We start from the raw sequence: 17670 nt of genomic DNA, 5'->3' as shown, positions 1-17670 counted from the left end.
CTTCCAGTTGCTGACGCCACATTTTGAAATCCCTGAAATAATATCTATGCTTTACGAAGTAATCACTGCCTCCTGCATGAAGTTTACGCCCTCAAACGCCGTCGAAGAGTCAATTCGAATTCAAACTGGACCGCCATTTTAATTTGGCTTCTCTGAAAAGTCACGTGACAAAAATCTCCAAGATTTTTGGAGATTTTGTACCACGTGACCCAGCCTTTGCCAGGGTCTTCTCTCGACGAGCCGCCATTTTGAAAACTCGTCGCCGAGAAGGCCCTGGGGACGAGGTTGCCGTTCCTCAAGGGTGGTCATTCTTTGATGAGTGGGCGGCAGCTAAGCTGACGTGCAAATAATCGATTTGAGTCACTTCTATTTTCGTCCAATCGTCAGAATATTGATGAGTATTTTTCATTAACCTGTTTCCAACGCTATACAGCTTGGTTAAAACAAATAGTGAAGCAACCTGTTCAGTTCTCCAGGGAAACGATTCCAAGGTTTCTAACGTGATACGATTCGATTGTGGTACGACTTGTGGTACAGCGATTTTGCAAAATGACTGTCGTTTGGGTGTTGCATATGTTTCGTGAGTACGAGTATAATGAAACTTCATTGATGTTGGCTGTATAAATTTCATTTTTAAACAAGCATGACGTTAAAACCTTACGCACGTTTTACTTTTGCTTAGAATATAGCAGGCATTTCGTAATCTGCTTCTAAGCTTACATGTACCTATGATTGAAAGCTTCTATATTTTGTTATTAAAATAACTTAAGCTTATTTGCTATGAAAGTTCGAGTAACATTTCAATTAGTATAGCTAGAACAGTGGCCCTGTATTCTGTAGTTAAGCCAACATGTGCTCTTAGTAAGCTTAAGCGAAAATTACTCGATCGTAAAGCTATTTCATGCATATTTTTAATATCCATTAAACAGGGCTCGATTCCTGTAGTTGTATGGCTGTCGAACTGTTTTAGGGTACATGTAAGCCAACAGCTTAATTACACGAAATCTAAATAGAAATGGTTGACAGCTGTATTGGACATAATAATGACACATCGCTAAGTTAAGATCAGAAATCCTGTGTGAGGTTTTCTTTAATATTTATATCTTTAAAAACGCTCACTGTACCGATGTAAACTGATGTGAACTGGTTTTAATCCCGGTTTTAATTCACTTCTTCTCAGCTAATGTGTCAAGTTTATTGTAGGATCTCTTCATTTACATAACAATTAATATCTAATATCACAGCATAATAGCACAATGCACAAAGTTATGCATAATTTTTTTTTTGTTTTCATTTATAATAATAATTGTTTTCTCTTTATATTAAAATCCTCAAACAGTTATAGTAAATACAGTGAAGCATTCGTACCAATAACAGAGATACATGGTTTCACTATTTTTTTTAACCCCTTGCCTACCAAGGACGTATATATACGTCCTCTCTGTTGTCACGCAACGACCGAGGACGTATATATACGTCCTCAACCAAAGGACATCACTGAAAGCCCGGTTGTTCGCGATGCCTTGAATAAATCATCCCCGGTTGTTGAGAAAGGTCTGGCACTACTTTTGAAATACCGCTGACCGAATAAAATTGCTTTTTGCTCGAACGATTTGCAAAATGGTGGCATGTGTGCGTGAAGACAGAATCGACACAGATGAAGCTATTGCTGAAATTTTTGCTGATCCCGACTCTGATGTAAGCGATTTAAGTCACAGCGAAATCAAACCATGTGATTCTGAACAGTCTGAACAAAAAGAAGATGAAGGTGGCGAAAAAGAAGCCTCGATCGATTGAAGAAATTGAACCTCCAAATGCACATGGTCAAGGAGTTTGACAGGGAGCTGTACGAGTCATCAGTACAATAAGAGAATGCGGAAAAGAGAGAGGAATTCATTTTAAATGCTTAATCTAGGTGTACTTTAATATTTTATCTGAAAAGATGCCATTGCTTAGCCAAATTTAGAATCTCATTAAAAATTCAATATGGCCGCCGGTTGCTTAGTGTGTCTGGCTCTGGTAGGCAAGGGGTTAAGGTGGCTCAACTGGATTTTCAAGGGGTAACACCGCTCAAGTTTGAAAATTAACTACGTCGCCAATAACAATGTTATCGAAAAACGATCACCACAGTTGTATTAGATAAAGATGAAATTTTTTTATGACCAGTGTTTTATTGACATCGGAGTTGCCATAGCGACGAAATGACGTCATTACGTTTTTTACTTTCGCTCGTATTACTCGGCACCAGGAGATTTTTTGGAAAATCGCTCAAAGGAGCTTGTACCACACATAGTTGCCTCGATATTGGCAAAGTTTTAACAAATTCTATGAGAGCGTTTTCGAAATATTTGGGGATGAAGTTTTCGGGCCTATAAATACAGTCAAAAACATACTAACGAGAAAATGGGGTAATATCTGAAGAAAATGACGCGCCTGCGAATTGCAATTTCATCTTATAGTAGTTTGATTCCATTTAAAATCATGTGTAAAACAGTGGTGGGGATTGTTTTGGTCGATTGCGAGAAAAAAGAATTTGACGAGCGAGCGTTCAGGTGCGCTTGTTGCCATTTTTGTTTATAATTTGGTCTATGCCTACAAAAGTGATAATAAATTAAAAACCGCTCGATGATTTTTTTTAAAATTTGACAAACACGAGGTTTGTCATCAAATGATATAGCTTGCAAGTTTCAAGCTCATTGAAAACATTTAAGGCAGTAAAATTGGGCCTCCAATGTACTAATTTTTTCTCGCAGATTTCGTGTTTACAAGCGAGTGTCCTCATTATTCACGGGTATTGTTTTCAAGTTTCATATCCACGTGCACGACTTCAGCAAAAAAATTCATGTGCATTAAACAGGACGCGGACTGCTTTCCGAACAGTTTTCCGAAACATGCTTATATTGCTTAAGAAATTGTAACAGCATTTGTCGGGCGATTGATGTCAAGGGCCTCTGTCCAGAAAACGAAAGCTATTATTCTGCATATATGGTCATTGCTATTCTCACCCCAACGCAGATTAGTATGCTTCGGAAAAATTTTCGGAAAGCAATCGAGAATTCTGTTTAATGCAAATGAATTTTTTTGCTGGAGTGGTGCACGTAGATATGACACTTGAAAACAATACCCGTGAATAATGAGGACACTTGCTTGTAAACACGAAATCTTCGAGAAAAAATCAGTACATGGGAAGCCCAATTTTATTGCCTTAAATGTTTTCAATGAGCTTGAAACTTGCAAGCTATATCAACTGATGACAAACCTCGTGTTTGTCAAATTTTAAAAAGAATTCATCGAGCGGTTTTTAATTTATTATCTTTTATGTAGGCATAGACCAAATTATAAACAAAAATGGCAACAAGCGCACCTAAACGCACGCTCATCAAATTCTTTTTTCTCGCAATCGACCAAAGCAATCCCCACCACTATTTTAAACACGATTTTAAATGGAATCAAACTACTATAAGATGAAATTGCAATTCACAGGCGCGTCGTTTTTTTTTAGATATTGCCCCATTTTCTCGTTAGTATGTTTTTGACTGTATTTATAGGCCCGAAAACTTCATCCCCAAATATTTCGAAAACGCTCTCATAGAATTTGTTCAAACTTTGCCAACATCGAGGCAGCTGTGTGTGGTACAAGCTCCTTTGAGCGATTTCCGAAAAAAATCTCCTGGTGCCGAGCAATACGAGCGAAAGTAAAAAACGTAATGACGTCATTTCGTCGCTATGGCAACTCCGATGTCAATAAAACACTAGTCATAAAAAAATTTCATCTTTATCTAATACAACTGTGGTGATCGTTTTTCGATAGCATTGTTATTGGCGACGTAGTGAATTCTCAAACTTGAGCGGTGTTACCCCTTGAAAATCCAGTTGAGCCACCTAAACTTCAACTCGTAAAATGAAGCTGGTTTAATTCACCATTGTTTGAACCCCCTAAATTTCCCCTCAGTGCCTCTAGAGGGAAACACTGGATCAGGAACACCCTAAAATTCCGGTTATAAGCCCCCCCCCCCCCCGGCCCCCTCCACCCCTGGCTTTTACTCTCCAGCGGTAGGCCCATCTACCTGGAAACAGAAAAATACATCTGATTATATCCCCCCCCAGATCCCAGATATTTTAATCAGCACTCCCGGGGAGTTTTTCTATAATAAGGTATACAGGCATTTAAACTGTTGATTAACTAATCATAATTGCAAGTTGTGTTGTTCCTGTTAAGGATGATCCAATTTTGTCAAAGACATTTCTCAGATTGTTTATTCTGTTATGACATAATTTTTCCTTTTACATGTACTTGCAGTTGCTGTTCTAGTTGGCCATGTGGCATCCAATCGTAAGTACATGTACATGTATTTTTATAATATTATCATGAAATCTCTTGTCATGAAGTCTTGCCCATAAACACAATGCAGTAACCTGACCAGGGATCAAAGTAGGAACACTAAGGGTGTTGAATGGTCTTTGCCAGCAAAGCGTTTTTCTTTGCATGCACAAGCATGCATGCACAAACATTTTGCTTTGCATGCAAAGCGTTTTTCTTTACATGCACAAGCATTGACAAAAGTTAGCCTGACAATAGTTAGCATGCACAAGCATTTTGCTTTGCATGCAAAGCGTTTTTCTTTGCATGCACAAGCATTGACAAAAGTTAGCCTTGCTAGCAATGAGCACTGTTCAAAAATCTACCTCCCCTAAAATCTAACCATGCGAGAACTTGTTAAAATATACTACTACTAGCAAACGAGCACCGACTAAAATTTTGCGAGCGTTCCAAGCAGAAACCTAATTTTGTGAGCACTGCAAAATTTTGATGAACCATTCATGACCCCTAAGGCTCAATCCAGGGTTCAGTGTGCTTCCAGGCTAATAGCCACATCGGCAACCAGGTGTCCTTTGATGACCTTTGCCGCTATGGATGCCCACTTTTTGGAGAATATTACATGATTGTATGTGGAGTGCTGTATTGAGAGTTTTTTTTTTTGCAAATTTGTAAATCTTCAAACAGATTTGCACTAAAAACTGTAGGAATACACCTTTCATGTACGAGCTTAAATTTTGTCCTCAGACCTTCTTGGAGGGTTGAGTCAGGCCTAATAGACAATAAATTTTTGGACATCCACTTTTTAAATCCTTGCTCAAAGCCATAAGGACACCAGTTATGGTTATTAATAAAAGTACCTAGATACACATGTTGGTTCACTTCAGCCCTTAAGCAACATAATTGTGTCCTTCCTTAAAAAAATAGCAATTGATAATTTTTTTTTTCATTGCAGCATGTGGAGATGCCCTTACTGGATCTAGTGGATTCCTAACCAGCAAAAATTTTCCTGGTGATTTCTCACAATATGAAGATTGTGCCTGGAATATCACAGTTCCTGCTGGACACATCATCAAACTTACCTTCCTCAACTTCACACTGGAACCAAATCAGAATACCGACTGTACTAGTGCCTCTGGTGCCAGACTTTCTATCACTAATGTTGCTTCAAATGATAATAATTCACCATTCCAGCTTTGTGGTCAAAAAGTCCCTGCTCCAGTGTACTCTGTTGGGAATTTCATCCAAGTGAGATTGATATCAGGAAACAATGTATTCTCAGGATTCAATGCATCCTATGAGGCAATCACTGAAAATGACAGTAAGTTAACACACATGTACATGTACAGACAGGGTGTTTTGCCTAGGACATACAATCTTATTTTGCAGTGGTGGATCCAGGATTTTTCTTAGGAGGGGGTGCACTACTAAGGAATGGCGTAACTGAATGGTGACGTTAACAAATTTGAAAAGCGAATACTAAGCCGCAGCTCATCTCAGGGAAGGGGCCGCACCCCCTGCACCCCCCCCCCCTTATGGTTTGGGTACCAGTACCTGACAAATGAGAACAAAATCAAAGCTAATTCAAAATAATGCATTTTCATAACTGATTTTCAGAGATTATAATTTGCAGCTACCCTGTAATGTAAATAAAAGTCAGATATAAGTACCTAGCTTTTGGTTCAAATCAAACAGGTCTTACTTGACAAATAACTATAAAAGTACAACGTCTGAGCAAGAATAAAACACTTTATTTCAATTGAAGACCGGAGGGAAAGAACGCTCCCTGGACTTTCTGGCTAAATCGAACATCATCGAAACAGCTCCAAATTGCGCATGCAGGTTTGTTTACGTGTGCTTAACACTGTCCTGTCTTTCATTTCACTAGTCTTTGTTTCGTTTTTGAAAAATTACACATGCAAAAAGACAAGGTTTTTGCTCGCGCGGCATCTTTTGTCTTTTCTTTTACAAACGATAAACAAAGGAAACCTTTTGTTTCTCAAAACGATGAAGTCAGCTAAATTTTTAGGGTTACAGTCCTAGCCCTAACGCAAAAGGTAACCCCAAGGCCTTAGGGTCGGGGTTAGAGTTTCAGATTAGGGTTACAGACTTAGCCCTAACGCAAAAGCCTAGCCCTGACGCAAAAAAAAAAAAAAAAAAAAAAGCTTAACACTAACCCCAAAGGATATTTAGGGTTAAGCCGTTTCAAGTTAAGTTTAGGATCAGAGTCAGCCTCAACCTTTAGATCGCGCTTTTAATGCAGTAAGCTTTCACGCCAGTTTGTTTGAAGCTAGCTTTTTCTGCAGTCTGCTTGCGGTTAGCTAAATTTTGTTGTTTCGGGCAAGACTACTTTACTCTGTTACCGTTAGCTGTAATTTGCCGAGGTGAAAGTGAAATAAAGACTGATTGTTGATTGAATACGTTTGCTCGTGTTGTCACATTATACTAGTTTTGCTTTCAGTTGAGTGCCGCCGGCTTGCTCTCACTTCTATCTCCACTCCTCACATCATCACACATCTACAAAATCCCGCGAAAACAAGATAAACTTCTGAGGTTTTCATTCGCACGAATCGATAGATTGATTGATGAATATTTAATGAGGCACAGAAAAAATTTTGTGAAGGGAACGTGTCCTGCGAAACATCTAAAGAATTTTTTAAAGTCTAAAACCAGTTCGCTTCTCGGCAACTTTGTCGCTGCAGCACCCAAGGGGACACTGCTAAACTCACGCTGACATAGTTCCCGACAAGAGATCTGTCTTTTTAGACTTTATTTTATACCACTTGGTTCCACCGGCCTTTGTCGAACAACTTTTCTCTTGAGCGCTAAACAGCACTATTGTACAAAACAAAGGCCGAACATCTCTCATTTCTTCGAGAAATGCTGTGAGACTTACGGGTTTTCAGACTTAATGATGTCCTTCAACCGCCAAGTGGACGCACTTGCACTCAAACGAACCAGTAGTTTATTTTGTCAAGAAATGCGCCATTTTTGTTCTCTGTACTTGAATCCCTAACATGTGACTTAAGACGTCACAATAGAATAGCGAGTCCCAGTCCCTCGCTGCTACTGCCTGCGAGCAAATTTAATAATGGCGGCCAGTCTGCAAAGTTGGTTTGTGAAACGCTGTTTTTACATCCCGGACGACTGTAATAAAGTTCCTCGAGGCAAGATTTGCACACGCAATGCGTGGAAAAATGTCTAGTGCTGGATTACTGTGGACAATGTAAGCTACAAAATCTTTTCTTTTTTGCATATGTTATTTTTCGAAAACGAACCAAAGACAAGCGAAATGAAACAAAGGACAGTGTTAAGCACACGTAAACAAACCTGTATGCGCAATTTGGAGCTGTTTTGATGATGTTCAATTTAGCCAGAAAGTCCAGGGGCCGTTCTTTCCCTCCGGTCTTCAATTAAAAGTTAATTAAGACGGTGGCAAATTAAGAGAGTAAGAGTAAAATACTGAATGTGACTTTTTCATTTCGAGAGAACTGATTACAGGATTAAAATCTGATCTGACATGTCTTTTCTTGCCAGGTATTCACCTACTAGCATATTAATTTTGACACCAAAACAAAAAAACACAAACTACAAAAGTAGATCTATGCAAACTTGTTTAAAATCAAAAACATGCTGTATCAGGCAAAGTACAGTACATGTTTTCAATTGAAGAGAGAATTTTGAATTTAATACTCTTTCAGTTTTAGAGGGTTTTGATATAATGCCACACAACTACAGTGTATCGTACTGACCACATACAAAAAAAGTCAGGTAAACATGAGTTCACTCCAGCTCCTGCACCGGAGCGAGAATGTTTTTCATTCCAGTATCATGTAATGAAGAACAACCACTCATCTCAAAAAAATCTGACTCCTGGTGTACTGGAATGTGTAGCATGTATGTACACTGTAGATTTCATCAACCCAATATGGCATAGTCATGTTGGACATGGAATGATGAGAAAACAGATGAATTCCTCCCAGCATGTTAACCCAAAACAAATCAAGTAGTCATGCTGGTGTGAAACTCATGTCAGTGCCAGTTTTGTCATGTAAACACTCTGTTTGTTTGCAGCTCTGTGATGCTTAAAATATATTTTATTGCTGTCCATTGGTTTGGCAGGTTATTACCAATTGCTGGAATTTCTTAAGGCTTCTTTCTCTTATGCCACTCCTAAAAAGAATGTCCATGACATTTTAATACACTTCATTTTCCTGCCATTTATTTTTTTGCAAAATTTGTACAAAAATTGCCTGTCAAATTTTTGTATTATTTCATGAGATCTGTTCAAAAACGAAAAAAAAACAAAGCTTCCCATACAAAAAAATTATTTTGCAGTTGATCCCCTATTAAGCAGCCACCCTCAGAAATGGGAAGTGCCCACTTAGTAGGGGTTGGCTGCTTAATAAGGGTTAATGTCACTGTTCGCGTATTCACCGTGAGTAACGCAATATCCGGTAACGCAATAAAGACAACAACAACAAGATGGTGTTATAGGGGGAACACAGCTCTGTGGCAGGTTAGTTTGCGACTCCGGGCTGTGCACGAAAAAGTACAAGCCTCACTTATCTCCCCGCAAACTTGGGGACTAGGATAAGAGTATTGGCAGAGCCTTACTTATCTCCCCAGCACCGCACGGGCTGGATCGGACAAGATTCAGGCAAAGGTATAGAATTGCAAGGTAAAATAACGCCAAAAGCTTGGGGGAAGTCGCTACGCAGACTTAACCGAACCACAAAGTGTGACCCATATTTATTTAAAGCTCATGCCCTTCTCCAAAGGGAGGGAGGGTGGGAAAAACTACGAATACAGCTCTAGAAAAAACGAGTGTTCGTGCAAAGACTGCTAGAATAATGAAACTGGGATAGCGATCAGCTGCTTTTAGGGCAAGACAGTGTCTGTAAACATTGCCAATAGGTGAGCTCGTACTATAAACTACTTAGACAAATGCTTGCTTTGCCAGGAATTGGCCTGAAACTTATTAGAAACATCAATTTATTCCAATACAAGCATGCTTAAAGACTTTTGACTACTGTTGGAATCGAAGCTTAAGGAAGAATAATTTGAACTCAAATGACAACCTGGAATGGACTGTTGTCTAAAGAGACGTCTATTTGGTGTGCTATACACTGCATTTATATTAATTTTTTTATATACATGCAATCACATAAAGAGAATAAGAAAATGTGTTTAAATTTATTCATCAGTCGTCACTTTCTATTTTGGACTCTTATGAGGCCCTGCCAGGGTAAATTCCCACAAGCGACGTGGCCCAAAAAGTAGCGACAGCACATAAAATAAAATTGTGACAAACAACAACCCTTTTAAAAAACTTTAATTCCGACAAGGACCAGCAATTTTCCTTCAATATAATTACATGTACCCACAGCGACACGAAGAGGGATAAAACAGCGACATGGGACATTTTTCAATTTAGACAAGCGACCAGGAACCCCCCTGGCAGGGCCTCTCTTATCTGTCATTATACCTTATCAAAAACAAAGCCTAACCACGCATATTAAATTTTTGGGTGGCCGCGTACATGTAATAGGGGTAAAAAACAATAGAAAACTTTCATCAGGACAGCAAATAGGTGGCCGTAGTTGCTTTATGGGCATTTTATTTGTAGTGTTAAACTAAGAACAATTTCAGAACTTTGATAACTGGTCACTTAAAGTGCATATGAAGCGAAATTTTTTTTGCACAATTTTATCCTTCAATATGTTAATAAAAACAACTGCAAAGTTTTAACTCTTAAAAAATAAAATTTGGTCCTGATTTCGGCGCTGCAAAAAGCCTTATTTTCTGTTTAAAAATGTCCAGAAGACTGGGGCGAGTTTATGCGCTTGTGACGTATTGTTGTGGACAGCTTGATCACGCTTTAGTCGCTAATAACAAGGTAACTAAGGGAATTTGTACAACTTAGACTATTTGGGGCACCAGCCACGCAATATCTTTCTCCTCTTCGCAGTTTACCTTAGTTTCCCTCTTTCCGCCATGTTGATTCCAAGAATCTTGTCCACAACAATACGTCATCAGCCCATTTTGACCACGCGATTTGAAGGACAATTTTGAGGGCAAAATAGCGCAACTTTCAGGCCTTATAAAATTGCGAGTTTTTTCTTGATAAGGTTCAAACTTTGGGATAGTGTCTTAAACATACAGAACTTTCGAAATAAACAAAAGTTGATTTCGCTTCATATGCACTTTAATAAGGGGTGGCTGCTTAATAGGTAATTGCTGCTTAATAGGGGTTTGACTGAATTGACTATAACCTATTTTCGACTGAATATTTTCAGGAAGTATAGTGGCTAGCCCAGTCGCACTCACACTTTTGGTTGGTCCATTATCTGTAAACATTTAAAGTAGAAAGAGTGTAGCAAGGTAGAACCCACAATGTCTGTTGGCCATTTAAATTTTAAGGGTTATATCAAGAAAACCAAAAAGCAAAGAAACAAAACGGGGCTGACAATTAGGTGTAGAAAGTTATTGACCACAAAAAAGTCGACATTGAGGGCCATAAATCGATTGATGTCTTTCGTGTCCATCAGTAGAGCTAGTGTTAAAAAAATAATATATGATAATTATATATGAGCATTTGAAAATTAAAACAGGTTCACATATTCTAGAAACCCGTGTTGGCTAAAATCGAGTGCGTGACTGCTTGTTCACAACAAAAGTAAATCGATTTTCCATGCTTTTATTTTCTAATGCGTACCTACAGAGCGACATAATAAACAAATCATAATAACACCACGGAGTTAAAAAGAGGAAAAGAAAAAAAGAAAAAAACGGGATTTTAACTCCAAACATCTCACACCTCATCTTGACAACACTCTAGTGAGCTTATCTTATATCAATGTAATAGACATTATGGGTTCTACATGTACATGTATTAAACCACATCTGCAATTGTCACGCATGTTCCCTCGTTTCTGTTTTTTTAATTGCACCAAAGAAATGTTTGAATCACCTGCTGCTCATTATACTGAAGGTATCGAAACCAAACCAAAAACTTGGAAAAAAAATCCAGTCCTGGCTCAAAGAGCTCTTTGATTAATTAATAGCTAACTAAATCATGTTTGGCTGTCATCACATTTTCCATTTAGTTGTCAGGCAAGTGAGCCAAACATTACGACACATGTATATGTACATTTACATTTCCTTGTGTGGATTAACTTTCACAGGGTAAATTTTTATGAACCTTTAACAATGCACAAAACATTATTAATAATTAATACTTATAACAATTATTCATCAAAGTGAAGGTGAATAGTGGTGGATATTATTTTACCAAGCCGTGAAGTGGCTAGGTAAATTTCCACCACATTCACTGACACTGAGGTTAATAATTATTCTATATAATTTATACCACACAAGTTGAATAACTAGCAGAGGAAAACATTGCTTTTGGTAAACAAAGCAACATGGGAAGCCATGTTTGTTTCTCTTCAGCTGCTCGAAGGTGAATAGTACTTTCCTAATCACCTTTTGAGGACTTTACATGTAACCAATCAGAGTGCACAAAAATAACTATTCTCTTGTGTGGTACAGTTAGTTGAATTGTCAATGTACATTTGTGTAAGAACTGGGTTAGTATAACAGACTGTAATTGTAGTTATTTTGAACTTTTTGCTTCTCAGTATGCCCAGCGCCAGGTGCCGTTGCCAAGTTGAATGAAACAGGTGTTATCACCAGTCCTTTCTACCCCAGAAGGTATCCAAAAAACAAGGACTGCAACTGGCAAATCACAGCCAAAAAGGGAAGCCATGTGAAGCTAGAATTTGATAACATGGACATTTCCGGGGGAATTAACTGCGGCACACTTGATTTTCTGGACATCCAAAATGGCTACACCTCTGATGGATCCGCAACTGGGAAACATTGTAAAGACCCAGGTGTCATTTACTCAGTTCTTGATAGCTTGAAGGTGCGTTTTTTCTCTGATGGTGCAAATGTGATGGCAACTGCGGGCTTTAAGGCAACTTACACTCTTTTGAACTTCACACCTCCTGGTAAGTGTCAACCACTGATCCCCACAGTGTATGTAGTGCCAGAGCATTTAAGTCGATCTGTTTTTATTTAAGGTTATCAAGATAGTTTAGATCCAGTAACCAGATTCACAAAATCCATAGTTACTCAAGACATGTCTGAGGATATGTTATCAGGAAAGCACAAGTGTAGTGGTCAAGAGTCCAACTTCAACATAGCTATGTTGGTTTATTTGCTCTACATTTTGACCATCACGGTCTTCATCAGGAGCACTGGAGGTGTATACAACGAGTAAATAAACCAACACAGCTAAAATTACTGACCTCGACCTCTTGACCATTGCATTTTTGCTTTAATTGGCACCCGCTTTCAGTGTCACAGATGGCCCCCCTATGTCTAATTGAATTTTTTACAAAATATGAATTAAATCTAGGGACCACGATGTTATTGTTTCTTCTGAGGCTGTAAGAAATCCTGGCTTTTTTTGCTAAGTGTGACAATGCAGCTGGTGCTTCACCGTTTACCACCCTGTAAAATAGTTTAATTATCCGGAGTTTGTATAAGTAGTTTAGTGTGCTCCATTTCGTGTACTGGTAGACTTCAGCGGATGGCATATCGCGGGGCAAGTTGTAAATCACTCTGGCCGCCCTACAATGGAGCAATGGCTCCGTAGAGTGTCCCTCGCGGTAGGCCCACTGTTTATCAGTGACCAGGTTATTACTAAAAGCGTGACCTACAACAGTGTCAGATACACAAGATTCCATAATCTTGCTTGGGACGCTTATATTAGGAGCGATATTGGTCTGTAGTTTTTTGTGTCAGCTTCATCATCTTTTTTAAACACTGGAATTAGACGAGCTTTTTTCCAGTCAGTAAAGGTTCCACCAAGTTGGCACTGTACATAAATAGTCTAGGCAGTGGGGATGCAATGGCAGGTCCGGCTAGTTTTAATAATTTAGGTGGTATGGCCCTGTAAATTTGTTAGGCTTGATGGTTTTTTTTTTTGTGTTGGACGAGATCTTCGCACATGATAATATCTGAGACAGAGGGAACTGGACTCACTGTGCATTCCCACTGCCGATGTAAGTAAGTTGTTATTGGCTCGACCAAGTCTTACGCCGATATTAGCAAAAAAAATTCATTCATTAAGTTTGCTTTTTCTTTGTCATTAACGGCAAGACTTCCATCTTCCCTCCTTAAAGGGGCAATTTTGCCTTTTCTAACAGGATTAGTCGCTTCCGCATAAAGGTCCCAATATGCCGCTGCAGACTTAACTGAGGCTATCTTCTCGTTGAAGTAGCACGTCTTCGCACTCCTCATTTCAGATGTAATCTCATTTCTGACTCTTTTGTATCTTGCATACATTTCTTGATCTTTGGTGCTGACAGCATATTTAAAAAGCTTGTACCTTAAGTTCATCTTCCGTCTGATATCATTATTTATCCAGGGAGAAGATTGACTCCGGATCTTGACGCGCTTTATAGGTGCGTGCAAGTCACAAATATCTTTGAATAACGTGTTCCATGCCCAGAGCACATCATCTTTATCATCAAAACTATGAGCGACGTGAAACGGTGCAGCTGAGACGTACATAGCTATCTTTCTACTGTACATCCATCTTTCAACATCATCTATGATCTTTCAACATGCTGTTTGAAATGAGCAAATCAAAACCAATGCATACTGGTGTTGGTTACATGCAAATGAGAAAACAAGCTCAGAAGGTCATGCTAGTGGGCTGCGGTGGATTTAGATCTGTCTTGTTTGCTTAGCATGTTGAAAAATAGATGTGGATAGAAAGCCACTATGCGCATAACACTGAAAGCGGGTGTAAGCTACATGTACCTCAGAGTCCACAATCACTTAAATTAGTAATCCTCCAAACAGCACCTACAGTTGGTAACAGATTTGCATTGTTTGCAAGACTCCTTGCAAATTTTGTACTATGTTACCAGAGGGTTCAAAACACGCAATGTTTCTGATAGTCCTTCGAGACTCTCATTGTAAGTCCTTTTAGTGGCAGCAACAACTGAACAAACCAGTAGTTAAATGTGTGAAATCCTTCCCCCAGAAAACTTTTAGGTTAAAGTGGCACCATCCCCATTCAACTCTAGTCACATTAAAAATGCACTGTAGGAAAGGAAGAGAAGAAATTTAAATGTTTAGTCAATTAAAGACACATTGAGGCCCCGCCAGGGTAAATTCCAACAAGCAACATGGCCTAAAAAGTAGCGACAGCACATAAAATAAAGTCGCAACAAACGACAACCCTTTTGGAAAAACTTAAATTACGACAAGGACAAGTAATTATTTTCCTTTGATCAAACGGCGACACGGCGCATTTTTAAATTTAGACAAGCGACACAGGAACCCCGGCAGGGCCTCCACATTGGTATCTTTAAAAGTAGGATTTTCACATAAAGTGTTCTCTTGTCTCAACTACATTGTACTTTTGCCCGAGTTTGTAGCAAATAACCTTAAATAAATTTTTATTTACTGGTTACTAAAAAATAACCTCCTTGTAGAATCACGTCCACTTAACAACGCGAATCTGGATTTGTTTTTAGAGCTGTAAAAGAAATCCATTAATCAGTAACTCTTTGCATGTCTTCATTTTGTACCTTTGTGTTAATTTTTCAGTTTGTCCCAAAGAAGCAATTCCTCTCACTGGTAATGGAACATTTAGCAGCCCGAGCTACCCTAACAAATATCTTTCAGAGAGGTTTTGCGCCTGGAACATTACCGTGCCAGAAGGCAAACGTGTGAAGTTTGTATTCACTGATTTCCGCCTTGGTTTCTGTTCATCGCCTTGCAGCTCACAATATTGTACTTATGTAGAGATGTATGACGGTGCTTCCGAAAGTTCTCCTTATCTGGGGCGTTTCTGTTACAACTCTGCCCAGAAGGAGGTGATTTCAAGTGGTAACAAGATGCTTGTGAAGTTCCATGGAGGTGCTTTTCGTGAGCCAGGTTTTGAAGCACAATATTCTGAGACTTCTGATACTCCCTCTCCAACAGTGGTCAAACCCACTACACCACCAACAACAACAACCGCGAAGCCGCCAACCAGTAATTATCTTTATGTTTTGTTCAATTCATGTTTGTGCTTGTCAATGAAAAATGTTAAAAAGAGTATAATGTAAACCACCATCATTTTAGTACGGTCTTGTCCCCCATGGGTGGATACCCCTGGGGCCTTCCCCCAAGGAAGTATCCATTGTTTTGTTTGTGTGTTTTTTTTTTTGAAATGTTCTATTTGAAAGTTACACAGTATTTTTGTTAGGACATATTGTAATAACTAATAAAGGGGAGAGCCTGGTATCTGTTGGGGGAAAAGGTCTGTAACTGGAATCACAATTAACTTGAACCAAAGTTTGTCTCCTTTGGTTTTGCTTCACTCGTTGAACACAGTAATTTTTCCCCCAATTTCGCAAACCATTTAATTTTTTTGTTTCCCTTGGCGGTGGGAGGAATCAGGATTCTGCATCCCATCGCTTGCATCTAATCGTAAACACATGTCGCCAAAACATGATCTAATTGATACTGAACATGACATGATTGGTCGTCAAGCATTTGAAGTTTAGCAGACCGTAACGTGAACTTTCGCACTCAAAATGCTCACCATTAACAGTGAGTACGGGTGAAACTTTACACAAGAAGTGTTAAAAGTGAGCTTGCAAATGCATATCAACGCAGATCAGGATCAATTTTTTGGAAGAAGTCTCTGTATCCAATCTTCCCATCATTTCGAAACCAAAATTTGTTGAACTTTCGACGCGAAATTGGCCGTTACGGTCTGCCAAAGTTCAAACGCTTGATGACCAATCATGCCACGTTTAATATTCAATTGGATCATGAATGTTTTAGCGGCATGTGTTCACGCTTAGATGCAAGCGACGGTATTTAAGCAGAGATGTAAGACTACATGTGTAAGTGAGAGAGGTATGGATTTTATGGAAAAGTGTTGAGCCTTACAATATGCACTAATAAGCAAGCAATGGTGTTCCTTAATTTGGGGTTGACTACACATTGTTATAGCATTATTGCATTCCGTTTTTAGTAATTGGCACAACATTGTTATCAGTTTTAAAAGTATCTCTTATTTAATCTACAAACTGGTCACAAAATGGTTGGGATAATTTTTATGCTCCCCATAATTGCCTTTGCCTTATAAACTTTTTGATGTTGGAAAAAGAAACAATTAACTCTGACGCGGAACAAATGAAATGCCGACATTTAAATGGCAGGTGGGATGGGAGATGCAAATTATTATTAATAAAATTGGCAGAATTACCTTCTTAATGCAGAGTATCTCTGCTCCTTTTGAAAATGGTTGTAACTTTTTAGAGGGTCCCTGGTTTGTCAGCCTTACTGTCATGTGTTACCCTCAATAACAAAACGTTGTTATTTTTTATGATTTTCCTTATGGTAGAACACATTTTCATTTATGTAGAACTCTATAATAATCACCCGGAATACTCACTGGGTCTCTTTGATTCTTTGCAGCAACTGGAGCCATAGTGACCGCCACTGTGTTATCGGTTTCACTGCCGATCTTAGCTGCCTCCATCTTTTGGCTCTGAAGAAGTCATAACTCACAAGTGTAACGAGCAACTATGCTGGACCTTTAACAAAGTACATGTACTTAAATGCCATATTTTAATTCTCGTTACAAGTTAACTTGTTACATGAAGTGACAAAGAATAATAGTCTTAAACCAAACCTTACGAGTAACCGCTCTTGTAACATATGCCCCGGACATTTAAAAAAAAAAAAAAAAAAAAACCCGAGAAAAAAAAAAACCAAGAAAGAAAAGACCGAAAGGGATTTTGGGTAGACAGCATTGGTAAGCTTAGTAATATTCCATTTATTTACAATCAAAATATTTTCTTTCTTTGAGAGCTTTAAAAGCATGATTTTTGCAGCTTTTCTTATTCTTACATGTATGTTCATTCGGTTACAGACGACGATTATTTTTTCCGATTTCCTAGTGAACATTTGGGTCGCATTGTTGTTTGATTTATGCTTTTCATGGGTCAACGTTTCTTCAATCAGGTGTACATTCGCATCTACAAATCCACTCTAGTTTTCCCTTCGCGTAAGGTTTGATGTATTTTAATTGTAGTTTTTTAACAGTAGGGTAGCTCAATTAATATTAGTCGAGGAAAATAGTTCACAAAAATCATGATAGACAGGTGTTTGAGTCGCTTGCTTCTTCTTTTGGAAAAAATAAGGAATCTTCTTTAGGATCCCGGTAACTCAAACCAAATTCCCTTTATGAAATACTGCAATTTTACCCTCTGGTCGCTTTTAGGTAACGAGGTCTTTTAAATCTTCAGTTCCAAGCTCAAAAGATTAAC

General features: G+C 38.6%; 2 protein-coding genes across 2 annotated transcripts in view; one reads left to right on the top strand and one right to left on the bottom strand.

Moving 5' to 3' along the window:
- LOC144653237 (uncharacterized) overlaps positions 1-17670 on the bottom strand; it is an 80881-nt gene that overhangs the window by 3702 nt on the left and 59509 nt on the right. The window lies entirely within an intron of this gene.
- On the top strand, positions 329-17088 carry LOC144653236 (tolloid-like protein 2). Its single transcript, XM_078513184.1, has 6 exons — positions 329-580; positions 4301-4333; positions 5274-5639; positions 11962-12333; positions 14951-15379; positions 16817-17088. The coding sequence occupies exons 1-6, from the start codon at positions 550-552 to the stop codon at positions 16891-16893; spliced, it is 1308 nt and encodes a 435-aa protein (XP_078369310.1). The 5' UTR covers positions 329-549; the 3' UTR covers positions 16894-17088.

The sequence above is a fragment of the Oculina patagonica genome, chromosome 5, assembly GCF_052425735.1.
Source record: "Oculina patagonica isolate OP01 chromosome 5, crgOcupat, whole genome shotgun sequence".
NCBI classification, from domain to species: Eukaryota; Metazoa; Cnidaria; class Anthozoa; order Scleractinia; family Oculinidae; genus Oculina; species Oculina patagonica.
Note: the sequence above shows the minus strand (reverse complement) of the source record. Positions and strands in the feature narration are given on the sequence as shown.